The 24,204-nt window shown below is 43.8% G+C and overlaps 1 protein-coding gene across 4 annotated transcripts in view; it reads right to left on the bottom strand.

Moving 5' to 3' along the window:
- LOC110533319 (glutamate receptor 1) overlaps positions 1-23,838 on the bottom strand; it is a 104,103-nt gene extending 80,265 nt beyond the window's left edge. Inside the window, exons 1-2 of one of the 4 annotated variants that reach the window (XR_005053567.1) lie at positions 23,441-23,836; positions 23,109-23,243 (exon numbers count right to left, since the gene is read on the bottom strand). Coding sequence is in view for 3 of the 4 variants with exons in the window: in XM_036989630.1 (XP_036845525.1) it covers positions 23,109-23,243; positions 23,441-23,525 (220 nt within the window). In the remaining variant the exon portion in view is untranslated. Of the gene's footprint in view, positions 1-23,108; positions 23,244-23,440 lie in introns of all 4 variants that reach the window. The other 3 variants (XM_036989630.1, XM_036989629.1, XM_036989628.1) reach the window with 3 other exon arrangements.
- Positions 23,839-24,204: the final 366 nt, after the last annotated feature.

The raw sequence follows: 24,204 nt of genomic DNA, 5'->3' as shown, positions 1-24,204 counted from the left end.
TAATAATAATACATTGTATATAGCAGATGCCATTCAGGACACTCAAGGACACCTTTCATTAAAAGGCAGTGCGTGGAGAAAGACAGTCAGGAATGACTGTTAGTTATAAAGCCCCTGGGAAGGAGGGAAGGGGAGATGGAGAGAGGCTTCCTGTTCTCCATGTGTATAATATAAACCCTGCTATCATCACGCTGGCTCTTGTGGGTCTGTGGTTGAGTGACATGACTGGGACATCTGGCCTGGCTGTATGTCACCATTGTGAAGGAGGTGACATGAGTTGGGAGGATGACCACAAGCACAATCTCTGACCGACGAAACACACTGGACAACCTGGCACAAGCATGACGTGCTACTAGTCTGGGTCAGTGAATAGAGGCCAGACTGAATTTATTTGTGCATGTCTCGTACTGCTGGAATGCATAGTCCTACACATGTATTGAAAACAAACACTGTTTCTCCCCCCCAAAAAAATACAAGGCTCCTAAAAACAGATGTTACCATATGCTCAAACTGAGAGAGACTGACTGTATACCGGAAAAGTTGGAATTGCACTTGTGAAGGATTAGACCAGATGTCCTCTTCATGTGAATCATACACACACACACACACACACACACACACACACTCATAATTTGACAGCATGCTCACTTTGTTTTATCCAGACATATTGTGCATGAATTCCCTTGGACCTCATGAGTTACCAAAATCAATTGCTTTTATAGGCATAAACAATGAGGCGCCTTTGTTTAGAATCAATGTAAAGATGTTGCTGCTGTTGCACCAGACAAGTCACTCATTCGTCAATCCTCTAGCCACACCTTTTAGGCAGGAGGCAATGATTATTGTGTTTTTTTATTTCACCTTTATTTAATAACCAGGTAGGCCAGTTGAGAACAAGTTCTCATTTACAACTGTGACCTGGCCAAGATAAAGCAAAGCAGTTTGACAAAAAACAAACAACACGGAGTTACACATAAACAAACGTACAGTCAATAACACAAAATAAAATAAATGTAAGTACGGCGTGTGCAAATGTAGAAGAGTAGGGAGGTAAGGCAATAAATAAGCCCTAGACGCGAAAATAAATACAATTTAACATACTACTGGAGTGATGGATGTGCAGATGATGATGTGCAAGTAGAGATGCTGGGGTGCAAAAGAGCAAGAGGATTAATAACAATATGGGGATGAGGTAGTTGAGTGTGCTATATCCAGACTGACTGTGTACAGGTACAGTGATCGGTAAGCTGCTCTGACAGCTGATGCTTAAAGTTAGAGAGGCTCCAGACTCCAGCTTCAGACATTTTTACAATTTGTTCCAGTCATTGGCAGCAGAGAACCGGAAGGAAAGGCGGCCAAAGGAAGTGTTGGCTTTGGGGATGACCAGTGAAATATACCTGCTGGAGCGCCGGAGCGCGTGCTGCACGAATGTATGGCACACAATAGAGAGACAGTAGTCTGAGACTGACAAGAATACAAATCACCCAAACTATAAGAGCAGGGTTAAGGCCACACAATATCTATACCTGGAGTGCAGCACATGTGCACTGTAGAGGGCAACAACATGTAGCCTTCAATGCCTTTACCCTTGAGGGACGGGCCGTGCCATGCCTAGAGCCCAGTGCTCTCCCCAGATGGACAACACCACAGGCTCCCGCTGGACAACACCACAGGCCCCCGCTGGACAACACCACAGGCCCCCGCTGGACAACACCACAGGCTCCCGCTGGACAATACCACAGGCTCCCGCTGGACAACACCACAGGCCCCCGCTGGACAACACCACAGGCTCCCCCTGGACAACACCACAGGCTCCCCCTGGACAACACCACAGACTCCCCCTGGACAACACCACAGGCTCCCCCTGGACAACACCACAGGCCCCCGCTGGACAACACCACAGGCTCCCTCTGGACAACACCACAGGCCCCCGCTGGACAACACCACAGGCTCCCCCTGGACAACACCACAGGCTCCCCCTGGACAACACCACAGGCTCCCCCTGGACAACACCACAGGCTCCCCCTGGACAACACCACAGGCCCCCGCTGGACAACACCACAGGCTCCCGTTGAACAACACCACAGGCTCCCGCTGGACAACACCACAGACTCCCCCTGGACAAAACCACAGGCCCCCGCTGGACAACACCACAGGCTCCCGTTGAACAACACCACAGGCTCCCTGCTGGACAACACCACAGGCTCTGGCTCCTGATCAAGAATGCTGCTCCCACAGAATCACATTCTTGTCATTTTCTACCAACTGAAAACTCACTTGGAACACAGTGGTTGAATTAACATTGTTTCAACGTGATTTGTGAAACGTATTGTGATGTGGAATCAACGAGGAAAACAAAAGTTATCAACCAGTACTGTTTTCATCTCATTTCAACCTGCATTTTAAACATTGAAATTAGGGTAAATCTTCAACTTAAATAGATTGATTTAACCTGACTAATGGATTGTTACATCAATCTAATGTCAACATAATCATCAGAACTATGTATAAGTTGATAATGCATTGAACATTTCACATAGAAACGTCAAAAATCTTTTTAATCCTATATTCAATATACAGTATTCTGTGTGATTGAAATTATGTTGAATTTCATATTTGATTAAACATATGTTATTTACCTTGTTTCAATGTTGATATTAAAATGGTATGTTTGAATCAACGTCATTGTTCCAACGTCATGCCATGAACCTAATTAAAGAGGTATATTGAAATAAAATCTGAAGCCACAGTGCAATGATTCCTTCCTGAACACTGACTCCTACTGGTATAAAGAGGGGTAATGCCCCTACTGGTATAAAGAGGGGTATTCCCCTACTGGTATAAAGAGGGGTAATGCCCCTACTGGTATAAAGAGGGGTGATGCCCCTACTGGTATAAAGAGGGGTAATTCCCCTACTGGTATAAAGAGGGGTAATTCCCCTACTGGTATAAAGAGGGGTAATTCCCCTACTGGTATAAAGAGGGGTAATTCCCCTACTGGTATAAAGAGGGGTATTCCCCTACTGGTATAAAGAGGGGTAATTCTCCTACTGGTATAAAGAGGGGTAATGCCATTACTAGCATAAAGAGGGGTAATGCCCCTACTGGTATAAAGAGGGGTAATTCCCCTAACGGTATAAAGAGGGGTAATGCCCCTACTGGTATAAAGAGGGGTAATGCCCCTACTGGTATAAAGAGGGGTATTCCCCTACTGGTATAAAGAGGGGTAATGCCCCTACTGGTATAAAGAGGGGTAATGCCCCTACTGGTATAAAGAGGGGTAATTCCCCTACTGGTATAAAGAGGGGTAATTCCCCTACTGGTATAAAGAGGGGTAATTCCCCTACTGGTATAAAGAGGGGTAATTCCCCTACTGGTATAAAGAGGGGTATTCCCCTACTGGTATAAAGAGGGGTAATTCCCCTACTGGTATAAAGAGGGGTAATTCCCCTACTGGTATAAAGAGGGGTAATTCCCCTACTGGTATAAAGAGGGGTAATTCCCCTACTGGTATAAAGAGGGGTAATTCCCCTACTGGTATAAAGAGGGGTAATGCCCCTACTGGTATAAAGAGGGGTAATGCCCCTACTGGTATAAAGAGGGGTAATGCCCCTACTGGTATAAAGAGGGGTAATGAGAATACCTCTATCATCCAGATACCTACAGTAGCTCTACATACACTGCTTAGCTTTGGAAACAAGGGAAAGGGGGAAACCTAGTCATGTGTACAACTGAAATGTGTCTTCTGCACTACATTTTTTATTTTTTATTTTATTGAACCTTTATTTAACTAGGCAAATCAGTTAAGATCAAATTCTTATTTACAGTGATGGGGGCCTTGGATTAAAAAAACTAAATACAATAAATACAATAGAAATATTGGACAAAACACATCACAACAAGAGAGACAACACTACATAAAGAAACACTTAAGATAACAACACAGCATGGTAGCAACACAACATAACAACACAGCATGGTAGCAACACAACATAACAACAACATGGTAGCAACACAACACAATAAGAGTGTCCATGATTGAGTCTTTGAATGAAGAGATTGAGATAAAACTGTCCAGTTTGAGTGTTTGTTGCAGGTCGTTCCAGTCGCTAGCTGCAGTGAACTGAAAAGAGGAGCGACCCAGGGATGTGTGCGCTTTGGGGACCTTTAACAGAACGTGACTGGCAGAACCCAACCCCTCTGAATCAGAGGTGCGGGGGGCTGCCTTAATCGACATCCGCGTCTTCGGCGCCCGGGGAACAGTCAGCTGTGTTCAACAACTTTAAACACTGATCAGCTTCCAAACTCCTTTGCGAGGACTACCTTAATAATATTGAAAAAGTTCAAAGTAACGCCTAACTTTTCTTACACAACCTGTATGTGAAAGTACATTCGGGGTGAGGTTGGGTTTAGGTAAGCTACATTGACATCTGATTTTCCCAGATGACACCATCGTTTCAACGTGAAACTAGGTATACTATCATTGGTCCAGTGTGTGCCCAGTGGGAATGTCTTGCCACAACCTTTTGAGGCTGGCTATCATCTGGATACCTGCTAATCTCATTGATATGGTCATCTAAAGCATTACAGGCCTATAAATAGAATTCCTTTGTGTGATTACAACCACAGGAGAACACTTGTACTGCTTCTGCTAAACACTGGCAATCCCCTTCCTACGTAAATTGATTTTTGACAACTGAACTCCCCTTTCACTCTACACCAGAGTTAATTCCACATATTCACTACTCTTAACTGAAGAAAATAATCTGTTTAGTTATGATACAATGAATAATAGATTAAATGGGTTTGTTGAGGCAAGGCCCCGCTAAACGATTCACATAAAAGGCACAAGCTCCCATAGAGACAGAAACATCACTTATATGCAACCATCTCCAGCTACAGTATATCAGGGCAATCACACAGGCTTAGTTCTGTTTTTCACACACACAAATACACATCGCCCTTTAACATGATCGTGTGTCTACCTGTGTTTCTTAACCCCTGCCATGAGGGAAAACAGGTGTGTACTGTAAACATGCTGTTCAACACGTCCACCACACAGACACGCCGTAGGCTACACGGTCAGTTTCTCCTATTGCCGAAAGACTCGGCTTCAACTCAGTGATGGCACTACACCATGTATATATAATTGGGGATAATCCAACTGGAATGGTTTCTTGCCAAGGTGCAGGCACTCAGTTAGCCGCTCCACTGTCACTCATCAAAGTCAACTTATCTCACAAGAAGCAAACGAATCACAACAAGCTCAATCTGTTTTGGTGGATTGCCCAACATTGTGTGACATGATGTATATTTTTTATGCGAACACAAAACAAATGACTGGAAAGTACCCTGACAATTATTCCCATTCTTCGCTCAACCTATCTGTAAATTGCTGATAAGGAGAATATTGGCGCTAACATAGAAAGTTGGAATCTAAATAAAACATGCCTCACTACCAACAGCACATTGGAAATGTATGAGTTTTCTGCCTTAATTTTTAATTATCCTCAATGGTAGATTATGGTCATGTTTATTTTTTCACTGGATGGCATTGTGACTAATACCGCAATTTGCATAAAGAATCCATCTGTCTGTTTAGCAGTTCATCCAGTGATAGAACACCTACAGTGACATGTCTGTTTAGCAGTTCATCCAGTGATAGAACACCTACAGTGACATGTCTGTTTAGCAGTTCATCCAGTGCAGTGAAAAACCACCAACAGTGACATGTCTGTATAGCCGAACAGCCAGTGCAGTGATAGAACACCTACAGTGACGTGTCTGTTTAGCAGTTCATCCAGTGATAAAACATCAACAGTGACATGTCTGTTTAGCAGTTTATCCAGTGCAGCAATAAAACACCTAGAGTGGCATGTCTGTTTAGCAGTTCATCCAGTGATAGAACACCTACAGTGACATGTCTGTTTAGCAGTTGATCCAGTGCAGTGATAAAACACCTAGAGTGACATGTCTGTTTAGCAGTTCGTCCAGTGCAGTGATAGAACACCAACAGTGACATGTCTGTTTAGCAGTTCATCCAGTGATACAAAACCAACAGTGACATGTCTGTTTAGCAGTTCATCCAGTGATTAAACACCTACAGTGACATGTCTGTTTAGCAGTTCATCCAGTGATTAAACACCTACAGTGACATGTCTGTTTAGCAGTTCATCCAGTGATACAACACCTACAGTGATATGTCTGTTTAGCAGTTCATCCAGTGATTAAACACCTACAGGGACATGTCTGTAATACAGTTCATCCAGTGCAGTGATATAACACCAACAGTGACATGTCTGTATAGCCGAACAGCCAGTGCAGTGATAGAACACCTACAGTGACGTGTCTGTTTAGCAATTCATCCAGTGATAAAACACCAACAGTGACATGTCTGTTTAGCAGTTTATCCAGTGCAGCAATAAAACACCTAGAGTAGCATGTCTGTTTAGCAGTTCATCCAGTGATAGAACACCAACAGTGACATGTCTGTTTAGCAGTTCATCCAGTGATAGAACACCTACAGTGACATGTCTGTTTAGCAGTTCATCCAGTGCAGTGATAAAACACCTAGAGTGACATGTCTGTTTAGCAGTTTGTCCAGTGCAGTGATAGAACACCAACAGTGACATGTCTGTTTAGCAGTTCATCCAGTGATTAAACACCTACAGTGACATGTCTGTTTAGCAGTTCATCCATCGTTAAAACACCAAGAGTGACATGTCTGTAAAGCAGAACATCCAGTGCAGTGATAGAACACCTACAGTGACATGTCTGTAAAGCAGAACAACCAGTGCAGTGATAGAACACCTACAGTGACATGTCTGTTTAGCAGTTCATCCAGCGATAGAACACCTAAAGTGACATGTCTGTTTAGCAGTTCATCCAGTGATAGAACACCTACAGTGACATGTCTATTTAGCAGTTCATCCAGTGCAGTGATAGAACACCTACAGTGACATGTATGTTTAGCAGTTCATCCAGTGATAGAACACCTAAAGTGACATGACTGTTTAGCAGTTCATCCAGTGATAGAACACCAACAGTGACATGTCTGTTTAGCAGTTCATCCAGTGATACAACACCTACAGTGACATGTCTGTTTAGCAGTTCATCCAGTGCAGTGATAAAACACCTAGAGTGACATGTCTGTTTAGCAGTTCATCCAGTGATTAAACACCTACAGTGACATGTCTGTTTAGCAGTTCATCCAGCGATAGAACACCTAAAGTGACATGTCTGTTTAGCAGTTCATCCAGTGATAGAACACCTACAGTGACATGTCTATTTAGCAGTTCATCCAGTGCAGTGATAGAACACCTACAGTGACATGTATGTTTAGCAGTTCATCCAGTGATAGAACACCTAAAGTGACATGTCTGTTTAGCAGTTCATCCAGTGATAGAACACCAACAGTGACATGTCTGTTTAGCAGTTCATCCAGTGATACAACACCTACAGTGACATGTCTGTTTAGCAGTTCATCCAGTGCAGTGATAAAACACCTAGAGTGACATGTCTGTTTAGCAGTTCATCCATCGTTAAAACACCAAGAGTGACATGTCTGTAAAGCAGAACATCCAGTGCAGTGATAGAACACCTACAGTGACATGTCTGTAAAGCAGAACAACCAGTGCAGTGATAGAACACCTACAGTGACATGTCTGTTTAGCAGTTCATCCAGCGATAGAACACCTAAAGTGACATGTCTGTTTAGCAGTTCATCCAGTGATAGAACACCTACAGTGACATGTCTATTTAGCAGTTCATCCAGTGCAGTGATAGAACACCTACAGTGACATGTATGTTTAGCAGTTCATCCAGTGATAGAACACCTAAAGTGACATGTCTGTTTAGCAGTTCATCCAGTGATAGAACACCAACAGTGACATGTCTGTTTAGCAGTTCATCCAGTGATACAACACCTACAGTGGCATGTATGTTTAGCAGTTCATCCAGTGCAGTGATAAAACACCTAGAGTGACATGTCTGTTTAGCAGTTCGTCCAGTGCAGTGATAGAACACCAACAGTGACATGTCTGTTTAGCAGTTCATCCAGTGATAGAACACCTACAGGGACATGTCTGTTTAGCAGTTCATCCAGTGATAGAACATCTACAGTGACATGTCTGTATAGCAGTTCATCCAGTGCAGTGATATAACACCAACAGTGACATGTCTGTATAGCAGAATATCCAGTGCAGTGAAAAAACACCAACAGTGACATGTCTGTATAGCAGAACATCCAGTGCAGTGATAGAACACCTACAGTGACATGTCTGTTTAGCAGTTCATCCAGCGCAGTGATAAAACACCTAGAGTGACATGTCTGTTTAGCAGTTCGTCCAGTGCAGTGATAGAACACCTACAGTGACATGTCTGTTTAGCAGTTCATCCAGTGATATAACACCTACAGTGACATGTCTGTATAGCAGAACATACAGTGCAGTGATAGAACACCTACAGTGACATGTCTGTATAGCAGAACATCCAGTGCAGTGATAAAACACCAACAGTGACATGTCTGTATAGCAGAACATCCAGTGCAGTCATAGAACACCTACAGTGACATGTCTGTTTAGCAGTTCAACCAGTCATAAAACACCAACAGTGACATGTCTGTTTAGCAGTTCATCCAGTGATAGAACACCTACAGTGACATGTCTGTTTAGCAGTTCATCCAGTTCTAGAACACAAAGAGTGACATGTCTGTTTAGCAGAACATCCAGTGCAGTGATAAAACACCAACAGTGACATGTCTGTATAGCAGAACATCCAGTGCAGTGATAGAACACCTACAGTGACATGTCTGTTTAGCAGTTCATCCAGTGATATAACACCTACAGTGACATGTCTGTTTAGCAGTTCATCCAGTGATACAACACCTACAGTGACATGTCTGTTTAGCAGTTCATCCAGCGCAGTGATAAAACACCTAGAGTGACATGTCTGTTTAGCAGTTCATCCAGTGATTAAACACCTACAGTGACATGTCTGTTTAGCAGTTCATCCAGTTATAGAACACCAAGAGTGACATGTCTGTTTAGCAGAACATCCAGTGCAGTGATAGAACACCTACAGTGACATGTCTGTTTAGCAGTTCATCCAGTGCAGTGATAAAACACCTAGAGTGACATGTCTGTTTAGCAGTTCGTCCAGTGCAGTGATAGAACACCAACAGTGACATGTCTGTTTAGCAGTTCATCCAGTGATATAACACCAACAGTGACATGTCTGTTTAGCAGTTCATCCAGTGATTAAACACCTACAGTGACATGTATGTAAAGCAGAACATCCAGTGCAGTGATAAAACACCCAGTGACATGTCTGTTTAGCAGTTCGTCCAGTGCAGTGATAGAACACCAACAGTGACATGTCTGTAAAGCAGAACAACCAGTGCAGTGATAGAACACCTACAGTGACATGTCTGTTTAGCAGTTCATCCAGTGATATAACACCTACAGTGACATGTCTGTAATACAGTTCATCCAGTGCAGTGATATAACACCTACAGTGACATGTCTGTTTAGCAGTTCAACCAGTCATAAAACACCAACAGTGACATGTCTGTTTAGCAGTTCATCCAGTGATAGAACACCTACAGTGACATGTCTGTTTAGCAGTTCATCCAGTTCTAGAACACAAAGAGTGACATGTCTGTTTAGCAGAACATCCAGTGCAGTGATAAAACACCAACAGTGACATGTCTGTTTAGCAGTTCATCCAGTGATACAACACCTACAGTGACATGTCTGTTTAGCAGTTCATCCAGTGCAGTGATATAACACCAACAGTGACATGTCTGTATAGCAGAACATCCAGTGCAGTGATAGAACACCTACAGTGACATGTCTGTATAGCAGTTCATCCAGTGCAGTGATATAACACCAACAGTGACATGTCTGTATAGCAGAACATCCAGTGCAGTGATAGAACACCTACAGTGACATGTCTGTATAGCAGTTCATCCAGTGCAGTGATATAACACCAACAGTGACATGTCTGTATAGCAGAACATCCAGTGCAGTGAAAAAACACCAACAGTGACATGTCTGTATAGCAGTTCATCCAGTGATAAAACACCAACAGTGACATGTCTGTTTAGCAGTTCATCCAGTGATAGAACACCTACAGTGACATGTCTGTTTAGCAGTTCATCCAATGCAGTGATAGAACACTGACAGTGACATATCTGTATAGCAGAACATCCAGTGCAGTGATAAAACACCAACAGTGACATGTCTGTATAGCAGAACATCCAGTGCAGTGATAGAACACCTACAGTGACATGTCTGTTTAGCAGTTCATCCAGTGATTAAACACCTACAGTGACATGTCTGTTTAGCAGTTCATCCAGTTATAGAACACCAAGAGTGACATGTCTGTTTAGCAGAACATCCAGTGCAGTGATAGAACACCTACAGTGACATGTCTGTTTAGCAGTTCATCCAGTGCAGTGATAAAACACCTAGAGTGACATGTCTGTTTAGCAGTTCGTCCAGTGCAGTGATAGAACACCAACAGTGACATGTCTGTTTAGCAGTTCATCCAGTGATATAACACCAACAGTGACATGTCTGTTTAGCAGTTCATCCAGTGATATAACACCAACAGTGACATGTCTGTTTAGCAGTTCATCCAGTGATTAAACACCTACAGTGACATGTATGTAAAGCAGAACATCCAGTGCAGTGATAAAACACCTAGTGACATGTCTGTTTAGCAGTTCGTCCAGTGCAGTGATAGAACACCAACAGTGACATGTCTGTAAAGCAGAACAACCAGTGCAGTGATAGAACACCTACAGTGACATGTCTGTTTAGCAGTTAATCCATTGATAGAACACCTACAGTGACATGTCTGTTTAGCAGTTCATCCATTGATAGAACACCAACAGTGACATATCTGTTTAGCAGTTCATCCAGTGATAGAACACCTACAGTGACATGTATGTTTAGCAGTTCATCCAGTGATTAAACACCAACAGTGACATGTCTGTTTAGCAGTTCGTCCAGTGCAGTGATAGAACACCAACAGTGACATGTCTGTTTAGCAGTTCATCCAGTGATAGAACACCTAAAGTGACATGTATGTTTAGCAGTTCATCCAGTGATTAAACACCTACAGTGACATGTCTGTTTAGCAGTTCATCCAGTGATAGAACACCTACAGGGACATGCCTGTATAGTAGTTCATCCAGTGATAGAACACCTACAGGGACATGTCTGTTTAGCAGTTCATACAGTGATAGAACACCTACTGTGACATGTCTGTTTAGCAGTTCATCCAGTGATACAACACCTACAGTGACATGTCTGTATAGCAGTTCATCCAGTGATAGAACACCTACAGTGACATGTCTGTTTAGCAGTTCAACCAGTCATAAAACACTAACAGTGACATGTCTGTTTAGCAGTTCATCCAGTTATAGAACACCAAGAGTGACATGTCTGTTTAGCAGAACATCCAGTGCAGTGATAGAACACCTACAGTGACATGTCTGTTTAGCAGTTCATCCAGTGATAGAACACCAACAGTGACATGTCTGTAAAGAAGAACAACCAGTGCAGTGATAGAACACCTACAGTGACATGTCTGTTTAGCAGTTCATCCATTGATAGAACACCAACAGTGACATGTCTGTTTAGCAGTTCATCCAGTGATAGAACACCTACAGTGAAATGTCTGTTTAGCAGTTCTTCCAGAGCAGTGATAAAACACCTAGAGTGACATGTCTGTTTAGCAGTTCATCCAGTGCAGTGATAGAACACCTACAGTGACATGTCTGTTTAGCAGTTTATCCTGTGTTAAAACACCAAGGGTGACATGTCTGTTTAGCAGTTCATCCAGTGCAGTGATAGAACACCTACAGTGACATGTCTGTTTAGCAGTTCATCCAGTGATAGAACACCTAAAGTGACATGTCTGTTTAGCAGTTCATCCAGTGATAGAACACCTACAGTAACATGTCTGTTTAGCAGTTCATCCAGTACAGTGATAGAACACCTACAGTGACATGTCTGTTTAGCAGTTCTTCCAGAGCAGTGATAAAACACCTACAGTGACATGTCTGTTTAGCAGTTCATCCAGTGCAGTGATAGAACACCTACAGTGACATGTCTGTATAGCAGAACATCCAGTGCAGTGATAAAACACCAACAGTGACATGTCTGTATAGCAGAACATCCAGTGCAGTGATAGAACACCTACAGTGACATGTCTGTTTAGCAGTTCATCCAGTGATAGAACACCTACAGTGACATGTCTGTTTAGCAGTTCATCCAGTGATAGAACACCAACAGTGACATGTCTGTTTAGCAGTTTATCCTGTGTTAAAACACCAAGAGTGACATGTCTGTTTAGCAGTTCATCCAGTACAGTGATAGAACACCTACAGTGACATGTCTGTTTAGCAGTTCTTCCAGAGCAGTGATAAAACACCTACAGTGACATGTCTGTTTAGCAGTTCATCCAGTGCAGTGATAGAACACCTACAGTGACATGTCTGTATAGCAGAACATCCAGTGCAGTGATAAAACACCAACAGTGACATGTCTGTATAGCATAACATACAGTGCAGTGATAGAACACCTACAGTGACATGTCTGTATAGCAGTTCATCCAGTGATAAAACACCTACAGTGACATGTCTGTTTAGCAGTTCATCCAGTGCAGTGATAGAACACCAACAGTGACATGTCTGTATAGCATAACATACAGTGCAGTGATAGAACACCTACAGTGACATGTCTGTATAGCAGTTCATCCAGTGATAAAACACCTACAGTGACATGTCTGTTTAGCAGTTCATCCAGTGCAGTGATAGAACACCTACAGTGACATGTCTGTATAGTAGTTCATCCAGTGATAAAACACCTAGTGACATGTCTGTTTAGCAGTTCATCCAGTGCAGTGATAGAACACCTACAGTGACATGTCTGTTTAGCAGTTCTTCCAGAGCAGTGATAAAACACCTAGAGTGACATGTCTGTTTAGCAGTTCATCCAGTGCAGTGATAGAACACCTACAGTGACATGTCTGTTTAGCAGTTTATCCAGTGTTAAAACACCAAGAGTGACATGTCTGTTTAGCAGTTCATCCAGTGCAGTGATAGAACACCAACAGTGACATGTCTGTTTAGCAGTTCATCCAGTGATAGAACACCTACAGTGACATGTCTGTTTAGCAGTTCATCCAGTGATAGAACACCTACAGTGACATGTCTGTTTAGCAGTTTATCCAGTGTTAAAACACCAAGAGTGACATGTCTGTTTAGCAGTTCATCCAGTGCAGTGATAGAACACCAACAGTGACATGTCTGTTTAGCAGTTCATCCAGTGATAGAACACCTACAGTGACATGTCTGTTTAGCAGTTCATCCAGTGATAGAACACCTACAGTGACATGTCTGTTTAGCAGTTTATCCTGTGTTAAAACACCAAGAGTGACATGTCTGTTTAGCAGTTCATCCAGTACAGTGATAGAACACCTACAGTGACATGTCTGTTTAGCAGTTCTTCCAGAGCAGTGATAAAACACCTACAGTGACATGTCTGTTTAGCAGTTCATCCAGTGCAGTGATAGAACACCTACAGTGACATGTCTGTTTAGCAGTTCTTCCAGAGCAGTGATAAAACACCTACAGTGACATGTCTGTTTAGCAGTTCATCCAGTACAGTGATAGAACACCTACAGTGACATGTCTGTTTAGCAGTTCTTCCAGAGCAGTGATAAAACACCTACAGTGACATGTCTGTATAGCAGAACATCCAGTGCAGTGATAAAACACCAACAGTGACATGTCTGTACAGCATAACATACAGTGCAGTGATAGAACACCTACAGTGACATGTCTGTTTAGCAGTTCATCCAGTGATAGAACACCAACAGTGACATGTCTGTATAGCAGTTCATCCAGTGATAAAACACCAACAGTGACATGTCTGTTTAGCAGTTTATCCTGTGTTAAAACACCAAGAGTGACATGTCTGTTTAGCAGTTCATCCAGTACAGTGACAAAACACCTACAGTGACATGTCTGTATAGCAGAACATCCAGTGCAGTGATAAAACACCAACAGTGACATATCTGTATAGCAGAACATCCAGTGCAGTGATAAAACACCAACAGTGACATGTCTGTATAGCAGTTCATCCAGTGATAAAACACCTACAGTGACATGTCTGTATAGCAGAACATCCAGTGCAGTGATAAAACACCAACAGTGACATATCTGTATAGCAGAACATCCAGTGCAGTGATAAAACACCAACAGTGACATATCTGTTTAGCATAACATACAGTGCAGTGATAGAACACCTACAGTGACATGTCTGTATAGCAGTTCATCCAGTGATAAAACACCTACAGTGACATGTCTGTTTAGCAGTTCATCCAGTGCAGTGATAGAACACCTACAGTGACATGTCTGTATAGTAGTTCATCCAGTGATAAAACACCTAGAGTGACATGTCTGTTTAGCAGTTCATCCAGTGCAGATAAAACACCTACAGTGACATGTCTGTTTAGCAGTTCATCCAGTGATAGAACACCTAGTGACATGTCTGTATAGCAGTTAATCCAGTGATGCAACACCAACAGTGACATCCCTGTTTAGCAGAACATCCAGTGATAGAACACCAGCTAATGCACACATTAAGAGTGCATGCCCAGATTCTCATTAAAACCACAGTCAGTTGTTTCTTAGGAAACGTCTTCATTCAATGAGAATTATCTTCCAGTACAATGTGTAATTCCACAAAAAAATACTCCAGCACTGATAAACCATATTCCATTCTACATTATCCATCTTTATCTGTTTGTGCCTTTGAAACGATTGATAATTCTAGACACCATTGATACTGAACTACAGTATTGCATTCAATCATTGAAACAGTTTTCTAAAACTTTCGCTGGCAAAGGGAAACCAGTCTTTTGAACAAACAGTTAAATGTGACACCCTTAAAAACAGAAATGAGGGAGCAAACTGGGTGAGTGCAGAAGGGTAAGATGGCATTACATTAACTTTAAATTGGCTTGGGGGAATGTCGGGTTTGTCAAGAAAGAGAATCATGTCCCTGTTGAACTGCTGTGCCACTCTCTCCCTAACCTCCCTCTATGTCTCTCTCTCTCTCTCTCCCTCCCTCCCACCATTTCTCTCTCTCTCTCTCTTTTTCTCTCCCTCCCTCCATCCATCCCTCTATTTCCCCCTCCCTCCCTCCCTCCCTACATTTCCCTCCCTCCCTCCATTTCCCTCCCTTTCTCTCTCTCCCTCCCTCCCTCTCCCTCTCTCCCTCCCTCTCCCTCTCCCTTTCTCTCTCTCTGTATGAGAGTGAGACAAGCAGCACTTGGTTTAACTGGACTAGAATACACTGTAACTATCAGCAGTTATTTAGTGTTAGCCCCAACACTGCCCTCTAAAGGCCTGATGTCAGGATACATAGCATGACATTATGGCTTCAACCAAAGCGCCAAAGTGCCAAGTCTAGGTCCAAGAGGCTTCTAAACAGCTTCTACCCCCAAGTCATCAGCTTTTACCCCCAAGTCATAAGACTCCTGATCACCTAATCAAATGGCAACCCAGACGTTTTGCATTGCCCCCCCCCCCTCTTTCCACCACTGCCACTCTCTGTTGTTACTCCTCTCTACATGTAAATCTTACCTCAACTAACTGGTGCCCCCCGCATATTGACTCTGTACCGGTACCCCCTTGTATATAGACTCGTTATTGTTATTTTACTGCTGCTCAGGTGGGACCATTCTAGCCAATGAGAGGGCAGATACACATGTGAAACACAGCTCCATCATAGCATCTGTGACAGCATGGCCAGTGCCATTGAGGCTATCTCCATTTTAAAGTAGTAAATGTTCTTCTTCTTCATAGGCTGATTGCTCCCAACTTATAACAATCCCCACCCAGTTGACTACTTTTAAATGGTGGAAGCCCTCATTGGCAATGTCCATACTAAAACGGATTATATCCATGACGAGTCTTCTATCTCTATGACAACAGCCACAACTTTAAGTTTTATTTCAAAGTTGCCAAAATGCTACGTGTATTCGTAACAACCAAACCATTACAAAACTTATTTTTTGACCAAATAAGCCTTGCGTAGAAAATTAGCAATTCCATTTTTGTAGGCCTAATTCGACACTCTCTCATTGACCTCCATGCAAAAATTACTCACTTTGTGGGCTTTTTTTTTTGTGAACCAGATTTTGGGCGGAGTAAAAACCTCTTGCTTCGTCTCTCGCGCCACCTCTTCCTCTCTGCTTCAACCTCCTTATGGGAGGTGGCTAGAAAGTCTGCACTGGAACCATCAATGGGTACATGGAAATGTTTAAGTCTTTAAGGATTATTGCTACCGACTTGTAGCTATGTGGGACACCTCAGGTCATTTGTGGCACAAGAAACTGTCCATTGTCCACTAACTGAATTTGCCATGTGTCTCGGCGCTCTCTACCAGGTGAGTGATGCTGTGCTGCCTGGGAGAAGCAGGAAGCTGTGTCTGCATTTTCTGAGACCCTGGATGTAGACGGCTGTGACTGTGTGTGTGACGCATGCAGACACATTAGCCTGAATAACCTCATATACATAAATCCTTCAACTTGGTAGACATCCAATGGTGTCTCTTGAGTCCTTGGTAGCCTAGTTTATGGTCCTAATATATTCATTGGATGTTGTTATTGTTCTACTATATACGGGTTCTTATTGTAACTGTTAATACGGCTTGTCATTCCTCCCACTCACCCTGGGCAACTCAATTAGTTGTTTTAAATGATGATGGTTGCTATATTATAGTAACATAGCCATCTGTCTAAAGTAAATATGACAATATCTTACTGATGACAAAAAAAAGGGGTTCTTGTGAATGATTTGCTTACTTTAGAAATATAATTGTATTGCCAAGCCACTTTAGTGTTCTTAAGACAAAATCATCATTGGCCCCCATTGAGAATGCCTGGGGCAGCACAGTCACAATGCCTGGGGCAGCACAGTCACAATGCCTGGGGCAGCACAGTCACAATACCTGGGGCAGCACAGTCACAATGCCTGGGGCAGCACAGTCACAATGCCTGGAGCAGCACAGTCACAATGCTTGGGGCAGCACAGTCACAATGCCTGGGGCAGCACAGTCACAACACCTGGAGCAGCACAGTCACAACGCCAGTGGCAGCACAGTCACAATGCCTGGGGCAGCACAGTCACAACGCCTGGGGCAGCACAGTCACACCGCCTGGGGCAGCACAGTCACAATGCCTGGGGCAGCACAGTCACAATGCCTGGGGCAGCACAGTCACAATGCCAGGGGCAGCACAGTCACAATGCCAGTGGCAGCACAGTCACAATGCCTGGTGCAGCACAGTCACAATGCCTGGGGCAGCACAGTCACATTGCCTGGGGCAACACAGTCAGATTGCCTGGGGCAGCACAGTCACAATACCTGGGGCAGCACAGTCACAATACCTGGGGCAGCACAGTCACAATACCTGGGGCAGCACAGTCACAATACCTGGGGCAGCACAGTCACAATACCAGTGGCAGCACAGTCACAATACCTGGGGCAGCACAGTCACAATACCTGGGGCAGCACAGTCACAATACCTGGGGCAGCACAGTCACAATGCCAGTGGCAGCACAGGCACAATGCCTGGGGCAGCACAGTCACAATGTCTGGGGCAGCACAGTCACATTGCCTGGGGCAGCACAGTCACAATACCTGGGGCAACACAGTCAGATTGCCTGGGGCAGCACAGTTACAATACCCGGGGCAACACAGTCAGATCGCCTGGGGCAGCACAGTCACAATGCCAGTGGCAGCACAGTCACAATGCCTGGGGCAGCACAGTCACAACGCCTGGGGCAGCACAGTCACACCGCCTGGGGCAGCACAGTCACAATGCCTGGGGCAGCACAGTCACAATGCCTGGGGCAGCACAGTCACAATGCCAGGGGCAGCACAGTCACAATGCCAGTGGCAGCACAGTCACAATGCCTGGTGCAGCACAGTCACAATGCCTGGGGCAGCACAGTCACATTGCCTGGGGCAACACAGTCAGATTGCCTGGGGCAGCACAGTCACAATACCTGGGGCAGCACAGTCACAATACCTGGGGCAGCACAGTCACAATACCTGGGGCAGCACAGTCACAATACCTGGGGCAGCACAGTCACAATACCAGTGGCAGCACAGTCACAATACCTGGGGCAGCACAGTCACAATACCTGGGGCAGCACAGTCACAATACCTGGGGCAGCACAGTCACAATGCCAGTGGCAGCACAGGCACAATGCCTGGGGCAGCACAGTCACAATGTCTGGGGCAGCACAGTCACATTGCCTGGGGCAGCACAGTCACAATACCTGGGGCAACACAGTCAGATTGCCTGGGGCAGCACAGTTACAATACCCGGGGCAACACAGTCAGATCGCCTGGGGCAGCACAGTCACAATGCCTGGGACAACACAGTCACAATACCTGGGGCAACACAGTCAGATTGCTTGGGGCAACAGTCACAATGCCTGGGGCAGCATAGTCAGAATGCCTGTGGCAGCACAGTCACAAAACCTGAGGCAACACAGTCAGATTGCCTGGGGCAACACAGTCACAATACCTGGGGCAACACAGTCACAATACCTGGGGCAGCACAGTCACAATACCTGGGGCAACACAGTCAGATTGCCTGGGGCAACACAGTCAGATTGCCTGGGGCAGCACAGTCAGAATGCCTGTGGCAGCACAGTCACAATTCCCGTGGCAGCACAGTCACAATTCCCGTGGCAGCACAGTCACAATGCCCGTGGCAGCACAGTCACAATGCCCGTGGCAGCACAGTCACAATGCCCGTGGCAGCACAGTCAGAATGCCCGGGGCAGCACAGTCACAATGCCCGGGGCAGCACAGTCACAATGCCAGTGGCAGCACAGTCACAATGCCAGTGGCAGCACAGTCACAATGCCAGTGGCAGCACAGTCACAATGCCAGTGGCAGCACAGTCACAATGCCTGTGGCAGCACAGTCACAATGCTAGTGGCAGCACAGTCACAATGCCCGTGGCAGCACAGTCAGAATGCCCGTGGCAGCACAGTCACAATGCCCGTGGCAGCACAGTCACAATGCCCGTGGCAGCACAGTCACAATGCCCGTGGCAGCACAGTCACAATGCCCGTGGCAGCACAGTCACAATGCCCGTGGCAGCACAGTCAGAATGCCCGTGGCAGCACAGTCACAATGCCCGTGGCAGCACAGTCACAATGCCCGTGGCAGCACAGTCACAATGCCCGTGGCAGCACAGTCACAATGGGAGTCAGTCGTGCTGATAACGTCTATATCAATGGAGTGACGAGTCTGTGAAACCCATGAATAGGTTTCCCCCCTGTCTGATACAGCCAAGGAAGTATGATGTAGCTCAGGACTATGATCCATTGAGTTGTCTGAAGAAGAAAATTAAAAAATGTAAAAAAAACACTGAATTGCTAAGGTAAATTTCCAGATTGTCTGCGTCTTTTTTAAACCAACTGTTGAAACGCTGCTGTTCCTGCCTAATGCAAATCCTGATGTCATAAGGGGCTCACACTAATGTCTAGAATGAGGAGGCATTGGCAGGAACAACACTGAATCACTGATCTCTTTAAATAAGAGCCCAGGGTCTGGTTGCAAAAAAAAAAATACCTTAAGTTAATTTCCCCCTCATCTTTTCCCTTAAAGTTTCTTTAACTCTAAGTAGGTTGCACAAAAGTGAATTTCCTAAGAGAGAGAGAGAGAGAGAGAGAGAGAGAACAGCCAATCAGGATACATTCAAAAAACAAATCAATACTGACTGGTCACTGTGTCTAAAGCAAGTCCTAAAACTCATCCAATCGTTACATAATATCTCCAGGAGATGAGGTGATGACCCCGGATCAGAATACCAAAGTCTTCAACTGCAAGCCGCCTCTTTCACCTGTCAATTGAAAGTCCACAGAAAAATGTCCGTACCGTTGGGTTTGCTGTCTGTGTGCAATTTTAATGTTTCCTCCCACATTCCATCTTCCACTTTCTCATTGAAAGGTTACAATTATTGGAAGCTTGCGGGAACTCAGGGAGTGCCTGAAATGCGTTTATTCTATGTTACTCAATTGAGACACATAGTCATTTTGATATGTCAAGTTTTTCAGATAATCTTCATATTGGCATAATTATGGTTCCCTAAATGTGCTATTTCACATAATCTCCACAGAATGACGCTGATACAGCTCAACTCTCCCTGTTGATTCACATGTTTCATGACTGCTATGATCAATCAAATAATATCTCTCCGTTGTTTTTTTTGGTGCCTAAAATACCCGTTATTGCCCAACTGGGATGCGTTTCGGGAAAGCGCTAACTTATAGACGACATGAAAGTCAAAAAAGTAACTGCATGACGCCAACAGATGGTGCCTTAAAAGGTTCTAATCTTTTAGAAAACTGCAGATTCGTGGAAATGAGTGTCTAGACAGGATCCTTTCAAATGAGTGCCTAGACAGGATCCTTTCAAATGAGTGCCTAGACAGGATCCTTTCAAATGAGTGCCTAGAGAGGATCCTTTCAAATGAGTGCCTAGAGAGGATCCTTTCAAATGAGTGCCTAGAGAGGATCCTTTCAAATGAGTGCCTAGAGAGGATCCTTTCAAATGAGTGCCTAGAGAGGATCCTTTCAAATGAGTGCCTAGACAGGATCCTTTCAAATGAGTGCCTAGACAGGATCCTTTCAAATGAGTGCCTAGACAGTATATTTTCAAATGAGTGCCTAGACAGGATCCTTTAAAATGAGTGCCTAGACAGTATCCTTTCAAATGAGTGCCTAGACAGGATCCTTTCAAATGAGTGCCTAGACAGGATCCTTTCAAATGAGTGCCTAGACAGGATCCTTTCAAATGAGTGCCTAGACAGGATCCTTTCAAATGAGTGCCTAGACAGGATCTTTTCAAATGACTGCCTAGACAGGATCCTTTCAAATGAGTGCCTAGACAGGATCTTTTCAAATGACTGCCTAGACAGGATCCTTTCAAATGAGTGCCTAGACAGAATCCTTTCAAATGAGTGCCTAAACAGGATCCTTTCAAATGAGTGCCTAGACAGGATCCTTTCAAATGAGTGCCTAGACAGTATCCTTTCAAATGAGTGCCTAGACAGGATCCTTTCAAATGAGTGCCTAGACAGGATCTTTTCAAATGACTGCCTAGACAGAATCCTTTCAAATGACTGCCTAGACAGGATCCTTTCAAATGACTGCCTAGACAGGATCCTTTCAAATGAGTGCCTAAACAGGATCCTTTCAAATGAGTGCCTAGACAGGATCCTTTCAAATGAGTGCCTGGACAGGATCCTTTCAAATGAGTGCCTAGACAGGATCCTTTCCTACTGTACCTCCAAAATCATTATGACAGAATGTTAGAGAAGAGGTTACTGACACTATCGTTGACATTTAGTAAAGCAACAGGTGTTAATGCAATGGAGACAGCATTTGAACACCTCGAACACTAACTGTCATCAAACAAAGCACTGCAGTCAGTTAGTCAATTACAAAGAACAAACCATTCACTAAACCCTAAATCTCAACTAAATCTTGTCATGAATATTGTGTAAATTGAGGAAGTTGAGGAGACTAAACTGCTTGGATTGGGGCGGCAGGTAGCCTAGTGGTTAGAGTGTTGGGCGAGTAACCAAAAGGTTGCTAGATCGAATCCCCGAGCTGACAAGGTAAAAGTCTCTTGTTCTGCCCCTGAACAAGGCAGTTAACCCACTGTTCCTAGGCCGTCACTGAAAATAAGAATTTGTTATTAATGGGGCGGCAGGGTAGCCTAGTGGTTAGAGCGTTGGACTAGTAACTGGAAGCTGTCGTTCTGCCCCTGAACAGGCAGTTAACCCACTGTTCCCAGGCCGTCATTGAAAATAAGAATTTGTTCTTAACTGACTTGCCTGATTAAATAAAGGTAAAATAAAAAAATTAACTGACTTGCCTAAGTTAAGTAAACGGACATGGTCTAAACGTATTGATGCAACAGTAGCTAAGATGGGGAGAGTGATGTTCTGCTTTCTTGACATCTCTATCAACAAATCAAGTCCTACAAGACCTAGTTCTGTTGCACGTGGACTCCTGACCAGTTATATGGTCAAGTGCCACAGAGGGACTTTGGCAAATTACAGTTGTCCCAGAAAAGAGCAGCACGGCTAGCCCTTAAGTGTACACAGAGAGCTAACGTCGATGACACGCATGTCTTTTATCTCCTGGCTCAAAGTAGAGGGATTGACTGCATCACTACTTGTCTTTGAGAGAGGCACTGACATGTGGAAAAACATAGAGCTGTCTAGCACACAGCTCAGACACCCATGCATACCCCCACGACACATGCCACAAGGGGTCTCTTCACAATCCCCAAGTCCAGAACAGACTCTGGAAAACGCACAGTACTACACAGAGCCATGACTACAAACTCTATTTCACATCAATTAACTCATGAAAGCAGTAAAAATCTGATTTTAAAAAAATTTAAAAACGGATTAAACTACACCTTATGGAACAACAAGGACTATGAAGAGACACAAATGCATACGCACGCTAGCACACACACTCTACACACACATACATTGTAATATTGTTGTATGGTGGTATTCTACATGTTGTATTGTAGATATGTTGTGGTATAATAATGTTATATGATGTACTGTACTCTTTTATTTTGGGTTTTACGTGTGATGCAAGTGCCTCAATGTGTTTGGACCCCAGGAAGAGTAGCTGGTAGGGATCCCTAATAAATACACATTTAAAAAATGACAGATAGCATATCTTAATTTGAGCCAGTTTCACACAACAGGAAAACAATCCTGCAGCAACAGTTAATGTGAATTGTTATGTAGATTATAATTGATGGACATTTTTCCATAGGGGTTTGGGCAAATCAAGTCTGAAATTGGAAATTGGAAATGATTATGCAAAAGGCTTCTAACTTTGTTTAACCTCGAAAACACTACACGTTTGCGTTTCCTGCTATGCAGAAACATTCCTGCAACAACAGGATGATCAAATTAAGATATGGCATCTGTACATGTGCTGTTCATTAAAGGGAGATAAAGGCTAAACTCACATGCATATGTCATAGCAAAGCTGCTTGCTGTGTCGACCATGTCCACTTGTGGTACCAGTTTGGGGATATCCTGGTGATGAGAGAGTGCAAACCGAAAAACCTCATATTCGTGGGAGCCGTTTGGGAACAATCCCCCTGTGTGCAAGACAAAGGCCATCATTGAAAAGGGTTCACATCAACTGTCATCAAACAACGAATATTTTAACGTAGCCTATTACAAAATAAGACGAATGGGGACTGTCTTGCAACTTTGGAATTACGCAGCAGTTTAGATGTGAAACCGACAGGACGCAGTAGTGATATAATAAGCATTCCGTGTTGAGAATACTCACCTATATTTATATTACTTGGGAAACTTGAACCAGCGCAAAACCCAACACAAAAACTAACAAAGACCGAGGTAAGTCGTCGCTGCATATTTCCTTTTGCATTGGCGACGAAAAAAGAAACAAATGACAAATAAAGGTCTGCTTCTGTTGCCCACAAGCCACTCACAATGCATTCATAGTTGTAGTAGACTATCTGAATTCGCAGAGCTTGAGTCACAATCGCTCTCTCCCTAGCCTGGCGCACTCTCTCTCGCTGTCTGCGGTGCGCGCAGAGCTAAAGATAATGACGGTGTCAATACACAAGCAGACGGAGCCCTACCTACTTTAGATATAAACTGCGGAGCTTCGATTATGTCAGCATTAAATGGGAGCTCATGATGGTTTTCTGAACATTCCTGTCACCGTATTCACACAGTATCGTATGAGAATTACGCTTAGATAAATCGTTACAGAACTGGGAATGCCCAAATTCCTTGCACAGACTGTGTTAATAAACCAGTAGTGGAGTTGCCAAGACGTTCATGGCATAATGATTGTGCAAGCAGCTCATTACCGGTCTATGATTGGTCGCAAATGGCAACCTAAATCGACCAGTTAATTACATTTTATGTAGACAAGTATAATGAAAATAATGACACATATAGTTAACTAGTTAATTACATTTTATGTAGACAAGTATAGTGAAAACAATGACACATATAGTTAACTATTTATGACACATACATATGTTATTATTAGGTTACAGAACACAAATGTATAGCCTAATG

Source organism: Oncorhynchus mykiss, chromosome 10 (genome assembly GCF_013265735.2).
Source record: "Oncorhynchus mykiss isolate Arlee chromosome 10, USDA_OmykA_1.1, whole genome shotgun sequence".
Lineage (NCBI taxonomy): Eukaryota > Metazoa > Chordata > Actinopteri > Salmoniformes > Salmonidae > Oncorhynchus > Oncorhynchus mykiss.
The sequence above is the reverse complement of the archived record's forward strand: the minus strand, read 5'-3'. Positions and strand labels throughout refer to the sequence as shown.